The following is a 26,883-nucleotide window of genomic DNA, read 5'->3' on the forward strand; positions in this document are numbered from 1 at the left end:
CAAGACTTTTTGACCCTTCGCGCACGCCGTACAGTCACAATAGTTATGGCGTCTGACTCGATCTGACTTCCAAGTTTTGACGGAACAAACTTTTGGAGTAACCATGTCTCCGACATCCGCAGCGGCTGTTCGGACACCGTTCGGTTCGCAGTCTTTCCGAACCGCCTCTGACATCAGATAGGAGTCCAACTGCGGTCCTCGCGATGCGAACGAGTCCGACTTCAGGATGCAGAGCCGGCGGTTAAGTTAAGCTAACCGCCGTCATCAGCAGGGCGATTAGCTAAAGTTTCTGTCAAAACTCAGACCAATTAACTTTTTCTTTTTTACTTTGAAACATTCTTTACATTTCCCGTTCCCCGTGAAAATGTGTCGTTTTCTTCGGTACTGTACCAGCCATTGTCTCAACGCAGCAATGACCCGGCTGGAGGAGGTCAACGGGGAAGTGAGCATGCGGTCGTCGGTTCGGTGGCTCGGCTACCTGTCCGGTCTGAACCTGCTCATCGCCCTCTGTTGGGGTTTGTACTCGCGGTGGGACGCTACCTCCGAGAGCATTTACCTGGTGATTCTGGTCCTGGGGGTGTTTGTCCTGGTAGTAGCCGGAGTTCTGTACTACTTCTTCAACTTGGACCGGTTCAGCCTCGGCCTCCTGCACCTGTGGTATGGCTTTTTACTGGGTCTGCTCTCCTTGGCGAGCGCGCCCAACCTAAAGTTTACCAGCAAGGAGCAGGCGACCAACTACCTGCTGCTGGCCAGCGTGGTTCTGAGGTGCCTGTGGGCGCTGCTGGAGCGCCTCCTCGGAAGCACCAGGTACCGTCCCGCCTTCCTGACCTCTGCGGAGCGGATGGAGCTGGGGGGCTTCGCCGTGGCCAGCACGCTGATGCCGCTGCGCGCGTGCGCCAGCGTGTTCGCGCTCGTGGCGGCGCTCGCCGCCGTCATGGCCGTGCTTCGAATGAGGGCCCCTGCGGCTTTATACAACCTGATTTTCTTCGGAGTCTTATCAGGTGAAATGTTTTTCAAAAACCTGGGGATCTCCCCGAACCCGTTCGCCCTGACCTGCTTCTTCGGCCGGCTGATCTGCGACCCCCTGCTGGACTGTTACTTCTGCGGGCTCTCCGTGACGGAGCGCTGGCGGTCCTTCCTGCTGTGGAGGGGTCTGTGGCGCCGGCTGGCTCTGCTGCCGCTCCTGGGGGTGGAGGTGCTCTTCATCAGCCTGACCGGCTGGATAATGGCAGACCAGCCGCAGTGGTACATGCTCCTGCCGGGCTTCCTGGTCTTTCTGCTCTTCTGGGCCACCTGCCACGTGCTGTTCCTGATCACCCTGTGGGGCTTCCACTCCAAACTCAGCGACTGCCAGCACCTCTTCCACTACCAGGACACCAGTCTGGACAAGGTCATGGCCTCCAAGGGATTGAGACATTTCTGCCTCATCTCAGGGCGGCTGGCGGTCTTCACTCTGGTCTCCAGCATTGTGATCGCCATTTTCTGTTTGCAGGTGAGAGGAATCGAACATTTCGAGAGATTTCCAACATGTGGTTCGATTTGTCTGCAGCAGTTTCCGTTGTCTCTGCAGGCTGGCAGCGCCTTGTTCACAGGGATGTTTCTCCTGATCCTGCCCCTGGAGTCTCTGTTCCATGGCCTCTTCTACGAGCTGGGGAATACTCTGGGGGGGACCTGTGTGGGCTACGCCGTGGTCATCCCCACCAACTACTGCAGGTATTAGAAACGACCCAACAGATCTCTGACTGGAGTGCCCTTCACGCGTTAAAACACTCGTTCCTCTGCAGTCCCGACGGCCAGCCCCTTCTCCTGCCCCCGGGTCAAGTGCAGGAGCTGAACAAGCGCTCCACTGGCATGCTGAACAACGTGCAGCGGTTTTTCGCCCACCACCTGATCGAGAACTTTGGCTGCGACTATTCGACCAGCGGGTTGACCCTCGAGGCCCTGCAGGCCAAGATCAAAGCCTTTTTTGAGTTGCGCACCCCGGACGGACCTCGCCACGACACGTACATGATCTTTTACAGTGGTCACACGCACCGCTCCGGAGAGTGGGCGCTGGCAGGTGAGCGGCGCTGCGCTTCAGCGGTGGAGTCCTGCTCTGACGGGGGTTCTTAACCGTGTTTATCTTCAGGTGGGGACACTCTGCACCTGCATCAGATTCTGGACTGGTGGAGGGAGAAGAACGGCAGCTTCTGCTCCCGCCTGGTGCTGGTGCTCGACTGTGAGAACTCGCTGCCGTGGGTCAAAGAGGTTCAGAAGGTGGAGGGCGCGTACGCGGCGGTGCAGGGGGCCACGCTCTCCAGGGCGACGGACGTAGAGCTGCAGGACCCGCCGCAGCTCGGCGACTTCACCGCTCAGTGGGTGGAGTACAACTGCAACCCCAGCAGCAACATCCAGTGGTCGGAGCGGGGCAGGCCCGTCTCCGCCGCGTACGGCCTCTCCAAGCACTGGAGCGACTACACCCTGCACCTTCCCACGGGGAGCGACGTGAGCAACCACCTGAGCGGGTCCTTCCCCCGGTTCTCCTTTCCTGTGGTTCAGCTGGCTCTGTGGTGCGGCAGCCTGGACTTGCTGTGGATTTGGAGTTTTTGTCTGAAATGTCTGAAAAGATGGAAGCTGAACTGGTGCCCACCTGCCATACTGGACACCGGGCAAGGCTTCAAACTAGTGAGATCGTAGCCGTTTGAAAGACAACGTTTGTCTTTAACCCTTAAAGAAGAAAAAAAGTCGCTTTTAAACTGAAATAGCCAAAAAAAAAAAACACAACTCCAACTTTAAATATGAACCAGTTACTGATGACATTTTTTAAATACAATTTTAATGTATTGAATAATATTTTCTTAATGTAGCAGTTTTATTTTGAAAGAGTGTATTTTCTAATGAGAACATTGAAAGCAGCACCTTACACATTTAACCCCTTGATGCCTACTGATATGGAAAAAAGGAGCATTTCAGCCCCCAAACTAACTACATTTAGCTCATACTTGAAAACCAATGGAGGTGAATTTTTCTATTCATTGCTGAAAATAAATTCTGGCATTAAGGGGTTCTAGCTCTTGACTGATCCCATTTTCAGCCTGAGATTGAGTATTCACTGCCTTGTACTGTAATTGAACCAAACCACCTTATTTTGTGAATTTTTGCTCTCAAACCAAAGAAGCTTTTTTTCTTTTTCTTTTTTTGAGAGCCTGTGAATTCCATAGCTTTATTTTTTGCCTCTGTCTCTCTGGATGGAGCTATAATTGTTTTAAATGTTTCTTTTATATAATACTTTTATCTTCTTACATAAACTTGCTTTGTTCTCTGATGCAGAAAAAAACATTTTCTATTCACTCCAGCTGCTTGTGGCTCCACAGAAACTGACGAGTTCACTGTTTTTCATGGGATTTTTTACATTTATAGGACTATGCAATTTTGTTCTGATGACTTTAATAAGGGGAACAGTGATTTCAGGAAGAACAGGTAACAGATTAATGAAACTATGCAATAAAAACTGAATACTGAAGTGTAAACCTGTGGATCTTGTGCTCCATTTCACCTCAAAGTGCTGTTGATGTTCGATAACATTTGAGTTGTCTCATTCTGGCGGCCATCGGGTAGTTTTACTGGTTTAAACTTGTTCTAAACCAGTTTGACTCCGTACATCTTAAGTTTGTCTTTTTTAATGTCTTCTTTTCCTAAATTTGTATCAAGTCGACACCGATGAACTTGTTTGGACAAATGTGATTCAAATTGAAACGCTCTTTATCAAGCAGTTTCATGCAGCAGCAACACAAAAAGCTTTACAGGTTAAAAACAAAATTATAAAACTAAATAGGATTTATTAAATCAAGTTTCCTTCAAAGTCGTCACTCAGGAGTTTCATACTCTTCGTTACGTTCAGTGTTTTCTGGAATTCTCAAACATTGTTGAGCTCGTCCAAATTGTTTTATCAGTGGATCATTAGTTGCCATGGTGATAACGATACTTCCTACCAAACCAGAATACATGTAAAGTCGAGGTAAGAAATGATCAATGCATGGTGTATGCGTATTAATAACTTGAGTTAAGAAATGTAAAAAAAAATAAAAAAAAGATCAAGCTAGAGACTAAATAAGTAAACCAACAAACTTCCCATAGATTTTATTGAAAATGTTTTTAAAAAAATTACACTGAGCAGCAGCAGATGTGAATTTTTTTAAGTCCTGAAAGTGAATTCTCCCACCATGGCATTTACAGCGAGATGTCAATCATTGAGACCTGACAAGGCCGAACCATCCAAACATATACTGCCACCATGTGGCTAAAAGGGGAAACTACCCCACTAAAATAGTTCCTTCATGGCTCAATTTTGTTTCAATTTCGCGGTAAATTGCATTTTTTCCATTGATTTAAGCTTTTCAACAGACAAGCCCACATTTGCAGAGCAACCCCCCGATCTGCTTTCAATTAAGAGGCAAATACAGGAATAAAAGTCAAGTGATTTAAGACGGCAGAGAATAATAAATACTTATTTTGACAACAAAATATTCCAAGGATTTTAAAATGCGAACAAGAATCATATTTTGGAAAAATGACGACATAGCAAGAACAAAAAGGTCAGTTTACCATAAAATAAAAGCTTTTTCATTAGAACAGCAGATTATGTCACATTTTGATTGGAAAAATCAATGACATCAGCCTGACTCCACATCTAAAGAGGCGAACAGATTCATTTTGGTCACAACGAGAAAAAGAAACCTACATTGGATCTTAGCTGCTGAGAATGAAGGAGCAGCTCCATTCTAAAGGAAAACTACATTGGGTCTGCTGAACAGCACTTTTTTATTGATGTGTTTGTGAGCTTTAACCCCATTTTTTACCTCCTCACAAAATAAAGGAGGCTTCCGGTTAAACCATTTTCATCTCCATATATTTTTTGGGGGGACAAAAGCACATTTCCTACTGAGAAATGGCTGAACGAGCTGCAACTGTCAGTGAGAGCGTCCGGAGTCTGACACCAACACGATCTAGTGTTTCTCACAAGTCTGACATTTGTTCGTTTTAAATAAACTGTAAAATCTACACAAAAAAAAGAAGAAACATCCCATTTCTAAAGCTTACTTCAGCTTAAAAAAAAGTCAGTAAAGCCGTCTGATTTTTGTTTCTCACCTCTCAAAATCTTTTTTTTTTTTTTTTTTAAAGCAAAGCCTGAGAGGAGAGAATGGCTTTTGGTCAGTGCTGCTTTCAATGTCAGACAAAAAAATAAGAAATAAGAAACACCCCCAGACTCACAAACCAATCGTTTTCCTCATGTAAACAAAATAAACATTTCATGTACCTACTACTGCAAATGTGCAGCAACAGAAACGTGTCATTGCGGCTCCACAAACGTAACAGATTTCCCCCCCAGGAACAAATGCACAGCAGTGTACCAACAGAATCCAGATCAGTCACTTCAATCAGTAGAAATGAGCTTTAAAACACTCCTTTTCTCACTTGCACCACAAACATTATTTCAGGCGTGGACTCTGAAGCCCCTGTCCCCTTCTTTAGATAAAGTGCCGCTGAGAAAAAGGAAATTATTGAGTTTTAGTCAAAAGTGTAGATTCCACAACCCTTCCATAACACCGCCCCCGTCCCCACCCCTCAAAAATGCTTCATCTCCTGTGCACAACTTCACGAATGTTTGTCTAGAAAGAAGAAGTAGCAGAACGAGGTCCATGCTCGGGTTAAACTAACTACACAACAGACCACTCTGCCTGGGCTTAACCACTACTTGGTTCATGTAGGCACAAGAACAAACCTAAACGGCACCGTGTGTCCACCTGCTGGCCTCTAAGTAACACATCTCCTTCTGTAAAAACCGTCCTTCCCTGGCCGTCTGTGGCGGCGTGATGCCCAGCGACCCCGCCCCCTTTCCGCTCTCAGGATTTCCTCTGCCGCAGCGTCTCAGAGCTGCCGTTCAGCTTGCTCCGTCCAGACGGGGCGGCTGTGCTGCCGTCACCCACAGGCCGGTCCAAATCGGCGCGGACTTCCTGCCTGCGCCGGCGGGTCTCTTTATAGCGGAGTGTGATGTCACTGTGGGGGCGGGGTGGAGAAAAAACAAATCATTTAATTTTTGCTTTCAATAAAGATCCAACAGATCAAATGATCGCTACAATGGATCAAAAATGACTGAGTCATAGGAGGAGGAGGAGTCAAAACGTAAAGAAATGTTGGTGTTTGAGAAATTCTTTGTATTAAAAAAATACTAAAACCATGGAGGCAGACATTTGAAGCCCAGTTATGTAAAATAAATTCATAATTTAGGACAAGGATCTGCAACATTTCACACATTGCAGTGTCACATTTTAAACACCCACTAAGAGGAAAATGGTGTTTAGGTTGTTTTTTAAACTTGTTCTTGTGGCAATTTTCTGATGATAGAGGACAGAAGGCAAGAAAATTCATCTAAAATTAGCATTTCTGAATATTTCTTTATTCAAATAGCCGTGAGTCAGGAGCAGATGAAAGATGCCGATTGAACTTTTTTTTTTTTTTACTTGTGACGTAGAAAATACGCTGGGCGGGGCCAAAAGCTCCCAGCTCTGCTCCTTTCTGATGATTGTAGATGATTAGATTCATCAACGTCTTTGTTTTACCCGTCTGAGCTGGAATCGGACTCAAATCCGTCAGCTGGACAGCCGTTTGGCGGATTGATTTTTCACTTTGTTTTTGAGTTAACGAACGCAGCTTTATTGTGAAAATGATAAAGCATTTTAATGTGAATTACGATACAGAAATGCTTCCATATGCATCACAGGGGGAGTCCACTTGTGCTCTGTGACAGCAGGAGGAGGTGGGTAAAACCATTTAAAAAATAGGGGACAGGAGAAAGTGGAAAGGAGAGGACGGTGTCCCCTGGCGTCCCTTCATGGGTACGTTGCTGCTGAGCATGAGCAGCAATGACCTGGTAAAGAGCGAGGGTTAAGAGTGCAGGGAAGAAAACAAACAAGAGGCAGACATGCTGGCTCAGGCGCTGAGCGAGGCGAAAACAAACAATCTAATTACAGCAAACTGGCAGCAGGGCCTGAGGTTTAGGCTCCATTGCTGGCTAAAACAAATTCCTTTGGGGAACGCACAAAGAACTGACAAAACGCAGCAACCAGTCAGTGAAGACTAGGGCTCACGATATGAGGAAAATTTGCGATATTAGTGATCAATATTGCAACGATGATATAACTAGCGATACATGAACAAATGGCGAAACAACCAAAACCATCATTTCTATTTCACTGCAGTTTAGTTTAAATAAGAGTCAACATCCAGTACAGACCCAAAGTTTGGACACACCTTCCCATTCATTTGAATGACTTTTGAATGACTTTTGGTATGTTCTATACCTTAAATTAGACGCCAAATGAGCCTCGTCTACATAGGAGGCGAGCATCTGACATGAAAGGGTTCCATCTGATTGTTCAAATGCATAAATGGATTTAATTGATCGGTTAAATACTTCAAGCTGCCATGAGATTGTTTTAGCACATTTAAGATAACCATTTATTGCGATTTTCGCCGTCTTTTGCGATACGCACATTGCACAGCTTGATATCACGATAAATTTGCGATTTATTGTGCAGGCCTAAAGAGGACTAAAGTTATCCAGATTTAAGGGGGAATGACTGTTAATATCACTTGGCAGACCATTACAATGTGACTGTGACACTTAAACTTACAAAAAAACCGAAGGAGTCTGAACAGTTTTTAAAGCGCCTGTTTGAGTTTACATCCACAATCTGGATTCATTCCTAATCCAAACAAGATTTTATTATTATTCTGACACAGCAACAAGATGGTTGCTGTTTATTGTACATTAGTGATAACAACTATCTGCGTTTTATGACCTCATGACACAGCAAATAAAGATAAAAAAAAAAGGATATTGAGGTCATTCACACGATACTATATTGTAAAACAGATTTTTTTTAGTTATTTTACATAAAGTAGTTAGGGATGGGCTGATTTAATTTTTTCCGGTCAATACCATAACTGATATTTTCCCTGCAGCTGTGGCAGACAACCAATATTTAGTTTAGATTTTATTTTTGTGTCTTTACTAGAAATGCACAACTTTTACTGGACAAATATATTGTACTTGACCTTTTTAACAAACTGCAAGGGATTTCATAGGAACAAGTATCACTTTAAAGCTTTCATATAAATATATCTGAAAATATTCAAACCATTTATTGAATATTGGACATAACTGTAAACCATAAGCTCCCCATTGTCTCCCTATCAAAAATAAAATCTACCTGGAAACAGTCAATTACTGACTATGACTGTAAACATAAGCTTCCCAATCTGTTAAGAACAAGTATGCATATAAATAAAGTGTTTCTGAAAACAGTCAGAAAAATATCGATACATTTTTTTAATATCGGACCGTTACAGATGAAGTTAAATTATGCAAATATGGGTTGATACCGATACTGGCACAGATATATCGCCCATTCCTAAAAGCAATAAATCTGTCAGCCTTTGATTGATTCGATTGAGTGTTCGCACAAAATTTGTAGTTCAAAAGTAAAAACTTTATCTAGAAAACTGTCAGCTGACGGATCATTTTAAGCTCCTGTTACCATCTGTGAACGTGTTTCCTCTGTGGAGGACATTTCTAAATATGAATATGTCCCAACAGGTGCATACTACTGAATAAACTCCTTTTGGAGTCTCCAGAGGACATCTGGGGATTCTCAATGATACCAACTCTGGGAATTGTAGTTTTTGTTGGATTTCTTTTAATATTTCAACTTTATATTTTTATCTGGTATTCAGGAGGATATGAACCAGCTGGAATCTTTGAACATTTCCTAAATATGATCTAAGGATGATCAAATAAGTGCATTGTCACAGTCGTGTTTGAATCAGAATATGAATAAGATGAAATAAGATCTGAACTTAAAAAAATGCTGACATCATATTAATGTGCTTCAAGTGGCCACAGTTTAAAATCTGTTTCCAAAAAACTAATAATAGTGATGCAGGTGATTTCCTGTGACTTTTTCCTGATTTCCAGCACTATGTTTTCAAACACTTTGATTGTTTTAATCTGTCAATATTTACCCCCCCTTCACATCCCACTTCTTACCGGATGAAGAACCGCCACAGAGTCCAGATGAATATGAGGAAGATTCCTAAAAACCAGCACTGCATGACGAAGAAGGGGATGGGCAGCATGATGGTTTTGGGGTCATACTTGACCACTATGAGGAACTCTGTGACTGTGATTGCTGACACCAGCCACGCCTGCTGGCCCAGCTTTTTGTGGAACTTCCTGTTGGGAAAATATTGAGGAGTTATAGTTTAGGAAACAAAGTCAACCGGATGTACTTTTTTTCTCCCGATTGAAGGAATCTAAAGACATGAGTATAGAGGGATGTGGTGGCCGACTAGAAAGGGTCACAGCAGTCACTCACGGGTCGTCCATGAAGTCGTAAATCTCCCTCATGGCCACGCCTCCCACGTTGACAAAATAGACGAGACGGAGCAGCACCAGGTAGTGTTCAGGAGGCATCCACAGCACAAACTTCAAGTAGAAGGTGTTCAGCTCAGCCAGGAGGAACTGAACAGAAACAAAAGAAAATAAACAATTTAAAGAAAAACAGTGACAGCGTTTTTACTAAACCAAGAGCACAAGAACAGCACGAAGAAAAGAGCTGGAAACAATCAAACACACAGCCAAATACACACTAATGTATGGAAGTGATTGTGTAGCATAATTAAAAATAAAAGTCAAAACCAGAAATGCTTTTTCATTTTCTAAATGAAGCTCAATACTTCAAAATGCTTTTTTATTTTCTACTTAAAAAAACTCTTATTCTGTGTCATAATTTAAAAGAAAATGCAAAGAGGGGATTGCATTTTCATTTTAACATCCACCCTGTGAACATTGTCGCATTATTCAATTCGACTTAGCATTTCCAGAGTGGAGGTGGGGTGATGATGTCAGTGCCATCTCCGTGTGTCCGGCTGCTAACAGACACAGACATGCTAGGAGCAGTGTGGCTTTGTGTTAGGGGCGTAATCATGACAGTAATAAAGCACATTTAGAAGATAGTCTCCTGCAGCCTTTCTGCTGATTTTGCTGTTCCATGACAGTTGGAGCCGCATCAACAGCTCCAGCAGATTTCACCATGCTAAACGTTTGCTGGTTGGTCCAACACTCACTCAGCGCGAAGCATGCGGTCAGTGCTCTTTTCTTCGCTGCAAGGAGAACCCGAAAGACGGGTTATCATTATGCTAATATGAGGAATTTTAATTTTAAGTCATTTGATGCAGCTTCATTTAGAAAATGAAAAAGCATTTCTGTTAATCCATTTAAATGTCAAATTAGACATTTCTAAATGAATTTTGCTCCACATTTACCAGAGAACATTTTGAAAATGAAATGTCAAATACCATTTTCATTATCATTTTAAATAAGTGACAGAATAAGCAGCGTTGAGGAAGAAAATGAAAAAGCATTTTGGTGGATTGCTTTTTCATTTTAATTTTGAGTCAAAATATGCACCTTCATTTTGAAAATGAAAAAGCATTTCTGGTTTAACTTTTTTAATTATGCTACAGAATCGCTTCCATATTAATGAACCTGAAATCCACAACCCAAGAGGAGCATCTTCTTCTTAAACTTCTGTCAGATTACAGGGCATTTAGAAAAATGATTGGCCGAAAAGAAAAGGGAAAATCCAACTCCTTTGGTGTGATTTGATGTCCTCTGTCTTTTTACTGTGTGACAAGAAAAAGGGTAGGCCTGCAAATTAAATAAATCCATTTAAGCATTTGACCAATCGGATGGAGCCCTTTCTGTTAGATCCTCGTCTCCTATGTAGACGAGGATCATTTAGAATGTAATTTTTAACTGTTTCAGTGAAATGGAAATGATGTTTTTGGTTGATTTGCTATTTGTTCATATACCGCCAGTTATATCATCATCGCAATATTGATCACTAATATCGCAAATCGCGAGTTTTCCTCATATCTTTCAGCACTAGGTCATAACAAATGAGGCTGTGCTAACAAATGGTGCTCACCAAAGCAAAACAGCTTTAATTTGAAAAAGTACATGGAATAAAACTAGACAAAAACAGCTAATTATACCCTACAACTTTGAATTCCGTCAACGTTGAGTTTCACACAAAGACATTTGTAGTGTGATGGAGAGGTGAAAGTAACCAAACACTTTGTCACAGCTAGGAAACACACAATCTATTGGTGATTCTCACCATGAAGATGATGCCGAGTACAGCGAGCCAGCGGCGAAGGCTTGACGCCGGCCTCCACTCGAACTTCACCCAGCTGTACGGCGTGAACTGGAATGCTATTCGCTTTATTTTATCTCTGCAGGCGAAAGGAAGCAAGTTCAAATGTTCACATGTAACATAGAAACAGAGAAAAACAGGTTTGTGTTTTTTCTTTCTGCTCAGAAGCTTCGGTAATGTCGTACTTATAAGTAGGAATGTTCCAGAGGCCCTGCCACTGGTACGGCTTCATGGACAACCAACCCAGCGTCTTCATGCCACAGTAGATTCCAAAACTGTTGCACAGCAACACATCCATGATCCACTAGAGGGGGAAAAAAAAGTTCAAATTCATTAAACTTCCACTCTGATCATCCAATCAACTGCCTGCTCAACCAAACTGCAGAGCACATCTAAAAACCAATTAAAATGGATTGTGGGTATTACTCCACCAAGTCAACGAGTAGAGAAAAAAAAAAACACATTTGTTTTAATCATCATGTCTTGGTTGGGTTGTTAAAGGGTTAAAAACACAAAAAACAACACAATTTTCATTGGAGTGGATCTTTAAGAACAAATGAAAAAAAACGACAATTCCAAAACTTTTTTTCAGTTATTTTAGCATTAAAATGGGCCTGAGTGTGTGAGAAAGTTATGCTTTTACAATATCAGCTTCAGCAAGACACTTTCTGTCTGTTTACATACATTCCAGTTATTTCAATGAGCTGCAATTCTTCCTTAGTCCTTCTAGTGATGGGTAGGATTCTCCTTTCCCACAACAGGCTGTTCTCATGCTAAACTGACTCCTATTTCAACAGGAAAAAGGCTGCAAGCCTCACAACTCAGTATTAGATGACACTTTCAAACATCAGTAGGGTTGACAACAATTTGCTGCAACCAAAAAGTAACAGGGAGAGTTTTCCCTCCTCGTTTCAGGAATCTGCCTCATATTTCTGATCCCACAGTTGACAGGAGGAGAGCTGCGGCTCAGAGTACTAAACTCTTCTTGTAAACATTGACAGCTTGTGTGCGGCCGCCGCAGAGGTCATTGTACGCACATGGTCCCACCAGCACTCGGAGAAGTTGGGCAACTGGTGCTCCAGGCTGTATTCCAGGAACTCAAACATGACACTGATGATCATACACATCCACCAGTCGCGGATCATCAGAGTCTGGAGGGAGCAAAAGAAAATGGAAACAAGGTCAAGTCTGCGATGGAGCAGAAAGAGTAAATGTTCATTTATAATTTAATAATAATATTGTTGATGGAGTTGCTTCAAATCCATGAATATTTCTTTTGCACACATTTACACAACATTTTGTGTTTTCTTCTGTTCCAAACCTACTTTGATGTACCAGCCCAAGAAGTGCGCTGGAACAAAGCCATCCATTTTGTCCTGTAACGATAGAAAAAATCCCATGATGCACTGCCTAAGCTGTTTACATTACAGTCCTAACCAACAACACCCCTGCCGCCCCATTTAAGCTTTTTCTCTGAAAAGTTTCCCCCAAAGTTTAAGAAACCCAGCTGACCAGACATGCCAAGAAAACACATGCTTTTATTTTGAAGTAGCAGCATCAGAGTACCTACATACCTACTTTAATTTACTCGGAACTGGCACTATAAATATGATATTTATAATTGAATGGTTAGCTTTGTAATAAAGTTCCACATTCAAGTTTCTGCAGATGTCCAAGCATTTGTGTATTCAGCTTTTCGTCATGCTGCAATGTTGAATTCATTCAAACCAAGAAAAGCAAACACAATCAAATACAAATATTACTTTAAAAAACAGGTCCTCCTAAAAGCAGCGGCACATGCAGGAAAATGAGACGGCCTGACACGATGGAACCTCAAACTAAAGCCCATCCAGAAACGTAGCCTACTATTACAAAACGGAATCTGAGGTGAACTTTAATGAGATTCTGCGTAGATGAGAGTCGTCACAGTGAAACCTTCGTCTCACCCAGACGTTGTGGAAGGGGTCGGAGGTGTTCCCCGGGTCATAGATCAGGCAGTTTCCTCCATAGTCGCGCTCGGGGAGGGGTACCCCTAATTTGGGATCGATGTACTTCATGAACTGTCGGCCATCGTGAACTGTCTGCAGATTAAAGTGAGAATCAAAGCATAATATGAGGGGGATATCTTTCCCCACACAGGTTTGAAAGATTTTCATCGACATACAGCTTTTGTCAGTAACTTCAACAAACCACTGGTTCACTATACTGAAGATCTCCATGCATTCAAATGTGATTAAGTCCATTTCTGACATTTATTGTCATATTTCAAATCTTCTTTGATCAGTGTTGTAGTTATAAGGTTAAAAAAAAAAAGATAAATATTGGAATTAGTTTATTTTTATTTCAAGCAATCAAAAACAAAAAATACTTAGGAAGACACACAAAAAAAGAACAGATCTATACATAAATATATCACACTTTGGATGATTTATTGTGACCTACTTGGAAAAAATACTAAATGAAAAGTAAAAGAAGACATCCATGTGTAAATGATGCAATTTTAACTACTTTTAATCATCAATAGCCGTATAGTTACATATAGTACATGACACAATACATTAAATGTGAAATTTGGCCCAAATAAAGTTGAATTATTTGCTTTTTTGTGTGCTGTATCTGCTGTGTCACATAGGCCCGACTCTCACAGCAAACCTGCTGAACATCAGTGCTGCTTGTAGCCACGCCCACTGGGTCAAAAGGGTACGTAGGAGCAAACAACAATGACTGCTATCACGGCTTTATTCTCACGACTTCAGATGCTTGAGGTAATTAAACCTCTGAAAGTATACAAGGTCTGGCTCCGTGGCGTTTGAATTTGAATCAGACCAGAGAGAAGGAAAAAAGAGCCTCCAGTGGAACTAGTGGAAAAATCTAATTTAAGAAGTCCCACATCAGAGCCAGCGTTCCAGCAACCTATTTCTGCTTCCATCTGCTGATCTTCAGACACATTTAAAAAAAAAACTCAATGTAGAATAGAGGTGGAACCAGAACTACAGTACAGACTGACAGAATGGAAAGTAAAAACAGGGGCTTGGTGTGTAAAAAATAAACAAAACATCTTCCATGATTTGAAAATGCTCGCACCTGAAACAGGATAAAGATGAGGAACAGTTCGTAGACGACTGAGACACAGAGCCAGAACCGCCAGTAAGCTGCAGAAAGACGGCAGGTTTTAACAAATAAGTCCATTTCAAATCCCCAACAAGTGCACTCATTGTATAAACACGTCCATACATGACAGCGCTAATCTGTGCTTAATTTAGAAATATTTATCCTTCAGAAGTGTTATGTAATGAAATACTTTTGCCCTGGTTTTAGTTAGTAGTTTTCACCAATCTGATTCTATAAATACATCCTGCCAGATGTTCAAGAATTGCTCCTAGATAACCAGTTATAGTATTTTTTCTCCTCTGTGCCTTTCACTCAGGTTTATGTAACATTTGACCACAAAACTGGAAAATCTTGGCTTTGGTTTTATTTTAGAAGGGATTTTTATTCCATCGTGGGTGAAGTGTTTCTCTGTTCCAACTGTCACTGCAGAGGTGATTCATGCATACACATTCATATGTACGAACCAGTTTGTGTGGCACTCCCAGGCTGGGATCCAGCAGGAACTGCAGGTTGTAGGTCTGCAAATCCTTCTGAGCTTCCTTCCCTGACTACAAATCGGATTTGAACTGATTCAACCGAAAAGTGGCGCGTTGAGCAACATCAGGAACGGCTCGACTGGCTCAACAAGTCAGGGAGTGTAGCTTTGACGGTTTGCACAAATCTTGCAGTCTTTAAGTCTATAAGAGTCTGCGCATTCTTTCTGCATCTAATTCTATTTCCCCTATACATTACGGTGAATGAAGGTGTCCAAAAATCCCATTATTAGTCCAGAAACTTCATATTTTAGTGTGTGCTGAAAGCTTTACTGTCAAGAAAGCCTTTTTTCTACTTGCATCATCAAACTTATGCTAATAAATAACAGTTACTGACCATTATGAGGTCAAAGCTCAAGATTTCAGGTGATCTTTGTTACATTTTAAGCCTGAAACGAGTCTTAAAACACCCATTAAATGAACAACATGGGGTTTCTATACTGCATAAAAAAGATTATGCCGTTTAGTAGAGCAGTTTTAAGCCGCTCTAATGCGTTTGGTTGGGCTGGTAATGTCGTCTAAGCCTAAGCACTACTGTTAAGTTAACGCAATTATCGGCCAGTTTTGTGGGAAAATGTGACGGAATCGGTGAAAGGCTCTGCTTTTATTGCTCCATGGTCTATTTTTAAGGTTTTCATAACAGACTTTGGTCAAAGTTCAGAGCAGAAGAGGCAACGGGATGAACTTTGAGCCAATCAGTTCATTCTCCAGAGTAATGTGTGAGTAAAAAGTCAAGGGGAAAAAAAGTCTGTTTTTTAACATTGGCTTGCACTTTTAGGTGGGTTGGGGAGTTTTGGTACCTGGGTGGGGTCTGGTGAAAGGTCCATCTTTGGCCTGCGTCACTCCAAAACAGAGGAAGACCAAGATGCTGGCCACGATGCCCCTACACCAGGCAGAGCAGACACACAACAAACGCACACAAAAACCTTAATTCAGACTGCAGCAGCTGTCCAGATCACAGACACATTCTTCATTATGTTCGACACAAACACAATTTTTAAAATATTTTCATTAAAAACAAATTGTATTAAAAAAGAAAATGATTTTTTTAAGGTGAACTATGAATAAATTTGCTATTTCTTTTAACTGATGGCATGTATGAGGAAAATAAAGAGGGAAGCCTTTTATTTCTTAAAAAAATAATAAAAGAAATGGAATCAAAGAAAACCAATTGGTGCATTTCATGAATCAATATAGCATCTAAAATCACTTCTTAGCCTTTAGCACATTGTAGTTTTTTTACCTGAAGCTGGACAGACCGAGTATAAATGGTTTAATTTTAGTCTGAGTGCAGGCCTCAGCTGCTCACTTTTGATTTATTTTGAGGAGCAAGCTTATCAAAGCAGTTCAGATCTGACAACGAAGCAGGTAAATCTGAGGGCCACCAGCACAGGCTTTAAAAAACTGAACACACACTGAGATTACAGCGTGTTGTGATCCACAAGCGCAAAGGGGAATAAATCAGTTCAGGGATTCTTGTGAAGTGGTGAGTGGACTTGAAAGCACATGGTGCTGCGTGGGACTCCAAACAGTAAAAGTGAGCGCGTGGGAGGGGATTAAAAAGCCAGTGCGTCTGTGCGAACGCCCGCCGCTGCCAGGAAGAAGCTCTCAGGTCTTTATCCCAGCAAGCCGGACTCCGCTGACTTCAGCAAATCCCGTTAAGAACCTTTCCGCAATCTCTCAGAGAGCAACACACAAAAACTCACATCACCAACAGAGCCTGATGGAGGCGTTCATTCCTGACTTTCCCAGTCAGTCTCCTCAGCTTACATAACAGCAGAGAAATCAACTTTCAGAAATGCACATAAAAATACTTATTTCAATCATTCTTTTCCCAGAAAGTAAAGGAAAGGGCTTCTTCTTCTTATTGGATGAGTGAATAAAAGTTGTTTCTACCGCTTAGCTGTTTAATATACCGGTAAACAAAACTGCTTCTTTTGCAGCCTTTGATTGATGGAGCTAAAAATGCAGAAGATTATTAGGGGTCTGAACTTTGGCTCAGAAAGTTTGGGGAACTCGAATCTTTGTCCTCAACACTAAAGAGACAAAGACCACACCAAAACTGCAAAAACATTATGCAAACGCTGTTTGGAAACGTTTTCCCAGCTGGTTTGTGAATCTCATCTTTGGATTTTTTCTTTCTCTATCTAATCAAATCGGTCACACGCTGAGAACTGTCTTTATCAGTGGAGCTCTTATCCACAACATAAACCTCAACGCTCTGTTATCAGCTCAGATTAGTGGCAGGAACAAACCAGCTGCTGGTCTGGTGACTGGAATTGGCGGATTTCCAGGATTATTGATGTAATCAGTAAATCAGGTAGCTGGGAGTCAGACTTTTTTCCCTGTGCAGTCCCTGGTTACAAATTAACTATTACAAATGGTCGACGCTAATTTGGTATTTTGTTCTTTTCCCATTTTGATTTTACGAATGCGCCTCCAGCCGGTCATGTACACACTGGACCGCCGCCAGACACGCAGGTAGCGACAGAGAAAAGATTCTTCTTCTTTTGTGCATTTACTGTTTATTCGCTCACTTCTGTCATCTAAAATAGGTAGAGGTTCGGTGCACAAAGTCAAAGAGGTGCAAATCCTGCAAATCTGGGTCAATCTAAGTCACCCCCACAAACTAATGGAGGAAAAATGATTGTAGAATATTTTACTGTTCACTAAATGCAATAAAGTAAAGCCCATGATCTTGAAAATATGTTTTTGCTAACTGTTCCAATGGGAAGTTTAGACAATGATTCAGTGCAGGGATCAGGAACCCTATAGCTTGCGAGCCAACTATGTCATTTTTTTGTGTTAGCGTATGGCTCACCTGGGACCTTAAACTTTGTGTTTGAAATTGAAATCCATGAACTACACATGTAAAATTTCCCCTTCTGTGAACGCACCACACGCCAAACATTAGCAGTACCATACATGACGCGAACCTCCACGGACTGAGTACCAGCACTATCACCTTCTGTAGAAAAAAAAATTGCCCATAATTTTACGTTAACAATAATCGCTGACTAATCAAAAAAATAATCGACTAATGAGATAATCGTTAGTGACAGCTCTAATAACAATAGTGAAAGAAAAGTTAAAACTCTAAGTTTCTAGATAGAGGCAGAATGGGAGGCTGCAAAATCAAAAACTGTTTTTCTGAATTCGTGACAGAAAGAAACTGCCACCTAAACTGGCATTTCAGCTCTGCTGATGACTCTAGTTCTGATTATGGGGTTGAAATGTTCTGCACACATCCATGTGGCCAGTGTTCGGCCGCATAATAGAACACCGTCTCTCTCCTTTTCGTTCCCATCCAGAGATTAAAATAAAACCAAGAACTAACACAAAAATGAGTCTATCCGTTTTTTATGGCCTGTTCTTTGAGGCTCTGAACTCTAAAGTCACATTCACACCGTCCTGGGCAATGTGTGTTCAAGTAACCACTTTCAATGAAGTCTATGTAAACGTGTGTATATGCGCTTTTCGGGGCTTCTAAACTTGCATTCACACGAAGCTACGTAAGTTTCTACGGCCGTTTTTATGCTCCACGTACCAAACGCATGGCCGTTTAACGTCTGCTGCAAGTTAAACCAGTTTGAACTTTGACCTTTTAGGAACATGGTTTGGTAAGGACGTATGGAGGGCATTCCTATTAATTCATGGAAGTGTCAACCCATTTGGAAATTGCTCATGGAAGAGAAGTTAATCATTTTGGTTTGTTCCCAGACTTTCAAAAGAGCTGTGAAAGAAAAAGCCTGGAGCAAGATTTGCACCGCTTTGACATTTCACGCAAAGCCTTTTCTAACTGTAGGTCCATTTGCTAGTAAACAGTAGATAAAGAAGAAGAAGAAGCTTCTCCCTGCTTGTCCAGAGTGAATACCATGTTCTTGGATGCGGGCCTGCTGGTGCTTCACACAGAGGATGGGACGGACATGACCTACTGACCTCTTAGTGTTGTACGCTGTGTCACGAGGAGTCTCCTCCAACAGCGTGATGTAGACCAGAGCGCAGGTCAGGATGAAGAGCACCGTTAGAGTGTGAGCCCGCCTGTGAGAGGGAAGACGACAATAGTTGGAGCCTATTTTAATAAATGTCAATTCAAAAAATCCAATTTTCAGTGAATCAAAGATTGTTAACTATCTTAGCCTCAACTGGTAATAAAAAAATCCTTATCTTTGTTTCGGTTTGTGTCAGGAAACTACTGTAGGGTCTAAAAATAGATGCAGATAGAGTGCATCGACCTTAATATGTAAACATTATGCAAACACGTCTAAAAAAAAAAAGGCTCTTGCATCAACTCTCTGATGGATCTTCCATCTGCTCTGATACGTTCTCGTGATTTGGAACGGAACATAGGTGACTTTGAAGGCCACGGCTTTGGCTGCTGGCTAGCAAATGATCTGAAGGGACCAGAAAACATGAACACCTATGACATTTATATCAGCTGTTCATGGTTAAAGGTTTTTCTTTGACCCTCTGTGGGTCAATTCTGTGTGGATTATATTCTCAATCATAGTTCCAAGGTCCAATGACATGTACGGCCTTTGCAAAGTAAATATAGCTTTTCATCTGGCAGGATTAAAAATGAATATGCTGTGGTTCTGGAAAAAAAAAAAAACTTAAAAAGGAAATCCCACCAAATCATTGGATGATCACATATTTCATGTTAGTGGTGACATCACAGTGAAAAGATTGAGCATGTACCTTTTTTGGTTCATGTGTTCTCAAGATTGTGGCCCAAGTAACTGGAACTAAATCAAATGAATTTAGAGTCTTTCTGCATGATTAAACCCTGAAAAAGCCTGGAAAGCAACGTAAAGCAGAAAAATCCAGAGACCAAGGAGGTAAAAGAACTTGTTCAGTGTTAACAAGGACAATGGTTGGTGAGACCTGGGATGTACCAGGTGAGTTGTAACCTTTCCTGTTACGACTAGGGATGCCACAAATCTTAATTTAAAACACCATGGAACCAAATCGTGGAGAAAGTGATTTGTTGCATCTAGGCTTGCATGATAAATCGAAAATGTATCGACATTGCAATATCAGCTTGTGCAATATCACAAATAAATGGTGCCAACTGTGATAGAAGGTTACCTTAAATGTTTACACACATACATAGGCCAAGAAACCATTGCCAAACAAGTTCTTAGCTGTCTCCGATTGAGATAACACAATTTTTATTGACTTAAAAAAAAATAAAGAACAATAATCCTAACACACTAAAAGGTTCCTTGAGCACAAGAGTAGATAATATGAACGTGTTGCTATTTGTCAAATGTTTCTAACTAATTAAAGGGTTGTTTTCAGCTTGTTAAGCAGGAACCAGTTCAGTTGCAGTTAAAAACTTGTTTAGGATAATAACAGGTTTTAGATTTACCATTATTTAGCAAAGTTTCACTTTGTTTCTGTTGTTTTCACAACTTTAAAAGAGCAGAGGAGGCACTGTGGTTCAAGCACAGACCACAATCTGTTGCTTTGACTTTTCCAAAACTTGGAAGCTGCAGTGTTTAAGGAGTTCGGATCGTATCGTCAGCCTTTCTTCAAACCATTTAGCTCAGTGTTCCAATCCCGACAGCATGCAGGGTGTCAGCCTTTTCTCCCTGGTCCACATTTTCATCCAACCGGTTTTAACAGTTCATAGTATACGCCAGGGAGAGCCTCCCTTCACTCCTGCCTAACAACCGCACAACAAACCACAGATGAATAGATGCGGCTGATAGAGAATCTGTTTCCAGTCTAAACAGTTTCATTCTGAGAAGTAAATAGTCAACAACTTACGAATCATTTACTGAAGGTAGTTACAGTAGTTTAGTTCATTTATTATAAAAACTACAATAGATAAATGTATACACTCGATGATAACTATAGTCAGTCTCTATTTGACAAAACTGAAGAACAATACACAGAGTTAGGTAGAAGCTGTAACTTATTTAAGCCTACTCCCTTATACTAGGCCTGCACAATAAATCACAAATTTATCGTTATCGCGATATCAAGCTGTGCAATACGATCATCGCAAAAGTTGGCAAAAGTATTTAACTAATCAAATAAATGCCTTTATGCCTTTGTCCAAGTGGATGGACTCCATCATTGACATTCTGATAGAACCCTTTTATGTTAGATGTTTGCCTCCTATGTAGACGAGGGTCATTTGAATTCTAATTTAAGTTTATGAGTCTTATTTAAATAAAACTGCTGTGTTGACATGGAAATGTTGTTATTGGTTGTTATGCTATTTTTCATGTATCACAAGTTATATCATCGTTGCAATATTGACCAGTAATATCGCAAATCGCAAGTTTTCCTTATATCGTGCAGCCCTACCTTATACCAATTCAACTTTGACTACAAAAATAAAAACAAACACAACAACAACAAAAACCTAAATAAACCTAAATATATTGGAAAATATCACTTACTTCCGCAGAAAAACAAAAAATCCGGCCTATTTAAACCTGATCGGCTCTACTCTGCATCCTCCTTGTTCACACACCAAACCACTACCATGTCCTTAGCTTTCTTCCTTCACTACATCCATGAACCTCCGCTTTGCTTTACCTCAAGGTCACTTTTAATCATTGTTCCTCCTCTGAAAGCCATCTTATGACCATCTCAATCTGCTTCCCAGCATTTATCTCCGAAACATTCCTTATCCTATCCATCCTCAAAGAAAACCTCATCATCTTCAGCTCATACCTCCTGCTCATCTAAGACCAGCTCTCACCACAGTCTTCCTCACCTTTTCTTTCCTTTTCGCTGACACTTCCTTGTCACACATCACACCAGGAACCTTCCTCCACCTGCTCCAACCTGTTCACGTACACGGCTCTTCATCTCCCTTCCACACTCTCCATCCATCTGGACTGTTGACCCCAAGTCCTCCACATTCTTCACCTCCTGCTCCAACCTGCCCTTTCTTTTCCAGAGCAAACCTCCACCTCTCTAGATGTCCCTCCACCTACTCCTTGCTTTCACTAAACCACAAGGTCTCATCTGTCAATCCATCATCACAGTAAAATGGCGTACACTTATACAAAACAGTACAAAAAAAAATCCACATACAGTACAGACCAAAGGTTTGGACAAATCAAAAACATGTTATCTCTAGAAAATAAACTAAGCCGTCAGAAAGACTTTGTGTTGAGTTTGATGCACAGTATTTTAACAAAGATGCAGCTTGAACTAGTTCTATATCGTCGCATTTTTATCTACAAAAAGCTAAGGAATGACAGGTATTAAAGGAGATTTTTACCTCTTCTGAATATAAAATGTTTATGGTGTAATAATGTGACCCTTTATTTACAAAAATCTAACCTGAATAGAAGCTTAAAAGGTGTTTCACTCACTAGGCCACTAAATCCTGAGTTTATACACAGGTCACACACAACTCATGAACATGCACTTAAAGACCCAGTCCGATCATTTTTTAATGTATTATAAAAGCTTTCCCAGTGCCCTTTTATTTAGAATTATACCGTTTATTTTTGCAAAAATCAAAAAACCTGTGTTGTTTTCTAGAACATAGTTTCTGCAGGGCGGCAGGAGTTCATTAGAAATTTGCCTCTGAATTGTGGGCGGTGTAGATACCATAACCGTTCGGCCTGGAACTTCCGTTCCTCAGACCAATGCTGACGTCACATTAGGTGATTGGCTGTACGTTGGTCCGATGACGTATCAGATAATGATTGGTCTGGACAAATTACGATACTACCATAGAAGAAGATTTTATGAATCTGTTGTAAACAAACTCGGACATAGAGCGAGATTGTCTTCTAAACGTGCTTTTATTATTGTTATCATTATTATTGAATGCATGTTCGCTTATAGTTTTTTGTAATCCGTGCACCCAGTGCTTTATTATTGGCAGAACGGTCCAGGAAGAACAACATTAAGCCGTACTAACAACATTTTCAGGCACGGCTGAACTTAAACTGGAATAACAATCGGATTGTGGCAACATGTCTTTACAAAAATTACAAAGAATATTGTCAGACACAATTTATGAGGGAAAATAATTTAAGGTTACAAAAGGGAACGTGAAATGAAAATTTGCCTGAGCAGATCTCGATGCTACGTAGTTTGTCCAAGTGGGGTTACCGTAGTGTGACCCCGAACAGAAGTTCCAGGCCGAACGGTTATGGTACCTACAGCGGGACTGATAATGTGGAGTAAGCCCTACCAAACTTCCCGTCCCTCATCGGTTTACACGTTTCCCACTAGCTTACAGCCCCTCACACCCTCACACCCCCAACCTAATGTTAGCGGTGAAACAAAAATTGCGAGCAATATCAGGGCTATTGTTTTGATCGAGATGCCAGCTTGGAAGACGTACATGATTCCATTTGTCAACAAAGGAAGACATCGGAATGGAGAGGAGCAAGGAGTTTGTGGCCCGCCGATTTTATTTTCTGCATAAAAAACATGATCTTTTTCCAAACTGCATTTTTGCGTCTGCTTTGGATTCACACAAATTTGAATGTAAATAAATTGGACATGCAATTTTAAGTTGAATTTTCTATATAAATCTTTAGAAAGATGCCACAAGAACATGTTACGAAGACCAAAAAAAAAATACAATACTTTTAAGAGTGGGCGTTTAAGCTCAGACAATACTGGAGCAACGGGTCGATGAGTCAAGACAGCTTTAAAACAAAGGCATGTGTAGGAGAATGTTACTTTTCTGGATCAGCTGCCTGTGTTCCCATGAAGACGCACATGTTCACCAACACACATTTCAAATGTGTTTCTGCCACCAATTTATCATGGGAGACTTGTGGTGTATCAATAAAAAAATAGATCCAAGTTTGGAATTTTGCTACAAGACTTCCCCATTTGGAAACTAAATGGATCAGTCTTGATCGAATCAGCCTGACACTCATTCCCACCTCGGGATTTCTAAGAACTGTGTCATAACGTTTGGTTTGTTTACGGGGTCATTGTGGTCTGCCTTTCAGATAACCTTGACAGTTACAACACAGCGCGCTGACAGACAGCAGTTCATCACCAAACACTGACCAGAAGAAGGTGTTGGTCCCGTCGTCGTACACCTCGCACTCCGCGTGCCTCCGGTGCAGCAGGCTCTCCTTGGACGTCTGCCTCATCACCTTGGCTTTGCAGCACGGGCTCGGATCCGGACAGCCGACCTCCAGGGAGCCGTTGTCGTCCTGCTTGACAGCGGGGGCGGAGGAACTCTTGCCGCCGACGCCACTCTTCTTCGTCTCGGGCTTGGTCATGGCTGTGCCCATGGACAGCCCGCGAGCGCTTTAAATATGACCCAGTACGGCTGGGCTTATCCGAAGGGCTCCACTCCCGTCCTCTGTCATCTGCGTCAGCCCCTCCCAAGCATCCTTAGAGGGGGTGGGGGCGAAGGAAAGCAACGTTACTAGAGCATAACAGCTAAGGAGGGGGGACCTGAAAAGTCACGTCCTACATTTTCTGTTAGTGGCTGACCAGCTCACTGCTAAGACAGGCGGATGACGACCTAACACTTACATGTTTTATACGACCAAATAAAAGTAACAAACACCACCGGGATATTTCTAAATGTCTTTTACCACCTATAAGATAAACTATTTTAAAATATTCAACCCGTAAATAAATCACAGTAAAGGTAGTGTACCCGTAAATCTACAAGAATTTTTCACTGCGTTAGCTATTTTTCTCAACGGACTACTTTTTTATGGGCTGACATCGCGAAAGAGGCTATTAAATAATAAGTGATAAGGCTGTTTATAAATCACTGACCGGCGTGAAATCTCAGTTAGAGTGAGAGCGTTACCGTTACTGTTTTCAGCGTGGCTTTTGTTGTGTTTAAATGTGGCTAACATCACTTACCAGCTGCATTTACCGAATTAGAAGCCGCAGTCCGGATCCGCTTGGCTTAAGACGCTGCTATAGTTACATTAGCACGTGCGCTTCAAATCCGCTTTGCTGTAAAGAGAGAGGGTAATTTGAACGATACCGTAATCATACGGCCATAAACCGCCAGTTACACATTCAGACAAGCAGACGGACTCTTTTCGGCTATAACCAAGTGACACACATGTACAATTGGTAAAACTGTCATTCAGAAATACATCATCCGGACTGAGATCTTAAAGTTTAAAATATTATCAACCTTTTCCGAGTCACGGGGTTTTATTTTGAAATCAAAATATTTGACACGGAAGTCATCCTTTCACTTGTCCTTGTTAATTTTATTTAACTTGACAGTCTGACCTTTCTGGCGGGTTTGGCTCATTCGTGCGTAGTTTAATGTCGTGTTTTAAAATTGTTTAGCAAAAACTCATTACCGATATTTAATCAAGTTATGCATTGATTTAGCTAAGGTTGTTGACCACAGAAACGAGCAATAAACCCGATTTCTGGCAAGAGATGTTCACTAGGGAGGTACAATTGGGTGGCTTGTATGACGTCACATCCGTTTTCTTTGTAAACAGAAATTTAAAAAGAATAAACATGGGAGTGCGAATGTAGAAAGCATAAAAAACCTGAGTAAGGTGTTTTACTAAAATACCGTAATAGTCAATTATGGCAGTTATTCTCACATTCTTATCATTAGAAGGCCCTTAGCGAAAAGTAGTTAATTTAAGTGTATTACAATTACAGTAGTTCACTGTCTGTTAAAAGTGAGGTAGTATACTTAAAGTTTACTTTTTATTTACTATCTATACATTTCAAACTTAAAATGTTCAAACTTAGCCAAGAAGTATACAGTTGGGATACTTTCTACACTACACAAACATGTTCTATAGTTTAACCCTTGTGCTATCTTAGATGACCCCACCCTTACTTTGACGTGTTCTCCCTACCATGACAAAGGTGGATAAAGGTGGAAAGATTTCATGTAATCCATGGACACCAGTGAAGATCACAAATCATTGAAGAAAAAAGGTTCAGCGCACTGTCTAGTGCGGTCTAGATGACCCAACTCCCAATGTTAAAGTGCCTATGATAGCACAAGGGATACTAGACTATAATTACACTCAAGTATATTTGATAAAATAAACTTCAAATGTACTACTCTTTGCCAAGGGGCATCTGCATCCTATTGATTTCAATTTTTAATTCTGCATCATTTACCTAGTTTGTGAAGAAATTTACAAATTTGAAAGTATCATAGTGAAACCTCTATAACGACATGACTTCATAAGAAAAAGAGAGAGGATAATTTTTCCATCTATTAATGTGTTGAAAACTAATCCGAGTCGTCTCTTCAGTTCAACCCGTCTGTAAAGCTCTATAAATATGCTCAGATTTTCTTGTCTCAGAACCAGAGACATGCGCTAGCATTTCAGGGCCAGCTTGAGAACTAATGCAGGCATGTGCAAAGACCTAAATGGTGAGCATATCTCAAGTCCCCTCAGGAGATCTTTCCTGTACTTGTCATTTAGTAAATATCTTTGTAAAACGCTGTATAGAATTGTTCACACTACTATATTATTGATAATACCTTTTGAAATTTAAATCAATAAATTCAAATCCCAGTTGATGTCTGACTATATATATATATATATATATATATAAAAAGCTAAAAAAACATTAAATTGCCAGATAAGTTTTATGAGGGCCTTATAGTAACCCAACAACATATATATATATATATATATATATATATATATATATATATATATATATATATATATATATATATATATATATATATATATATATATATATATATATATATATATATATATATACATATATAATATATTTTTCAATTTATCTATGAATGGTCATTTTTGATAGTAATTTTAACATTTTTTTAATTTTATTCATCTACTTATTTATTCATCAAATGGCTGTTGTACATTATGTGAAAGAGCTACAGCAATCATTATAGATGATCAACTGTGAGGCACCAGGAAGATGGATAAACACTGTATGGTTCTCTCAACTTTAAAAACTTGGTCATGTCTCCAAACCTTAAAGAGGATGTTGTTTCTTTACAAAAAAAACCCCTTTGATTATAACAAAGTTTGGTC

At 40.9% G+C, this 26,883-nt stretch overlaps 2 protein-coding genes across 2 annotated transcripts; one reads left to right on the top strand and one right to left on the bottom strand.

The window, feature by feature from the left end:
- LOC101164723 (transmembrane protein 168-like) lies at nucleotides 1–2,832 on the top strand. Its single transcript, XM_023955645.1, has 4 exons — nucleotides 1–1,492; nucleotides 1,571–1,713; nucleotides 1,785–2,059; nucleotides 2,129–2,832. Exons 1-4 carry the CDS (start codon nucleotides 365–367, stop codon nucleotides 2,674–2,676), a joined length of 2,094 nt encoding a protein of 697 aa, XP_023811413.1. The 5' UTR covers nucleotides 1–364; the 3' UTR covers nucleotides 2,677–2,832.
- A 1,258-nt stretch (nucleotides 2,833–4,090) lies between these two features.
- On the bottom strand, nucleotides 4,091–24,950 carry ptdss2 (phosphatidylserine synthase 2). The gene is made up of 13 exons (XM_004069883.4): nucleotides 24,731–24,950; nucleotides 23,912–24,243; nucleotides 18,842–18,943; nucleotides 15,703–15,785; nucleotides 14,343–14,410; nucleotides 13,205–13,339; nucleotides 12,584–12,634; nucleotides 12,296–12,409; nucleotides 11,444–11,562; nucleotides 11,223–11,337; nucleotides 9,417–9,562; nucleotides 9,089–9,274; nucleotides 4,091–6,036 (listed from the first exon to the last, which is right to left on the bottom strand). The coding sequence occupies exons 2-13, from the start codon at nucleotides 24,139–24,141 to the stop codon at nucleotides 5,883–5,885; spliced, it is 1,503 nt and encodes a 500-aa protein (XP_004069931.1). The 5' UTR covers nucleotides 24,142–24,243; nucleotides 24,731–24,950; the 3' UTR covers nucleotides 4,091–5,882.
- Between the last annotated feature and the right edge of the window lie 1,933 nt (nucleotides 24,951–26,883).

The sequence above is a fragment of the Oryzias latipes genome, chromosome 6 (assembly GCF_002234675.1).
Source record: "Oryzias latipes chromosome 6, ASM223467v1".
Lineage (NCBI taxonomy): Eukaryota > Metazoa > Chordata > Actinopteri > Beloniformes > Adrianichthyidae > Oryzias > Oryzias latipes.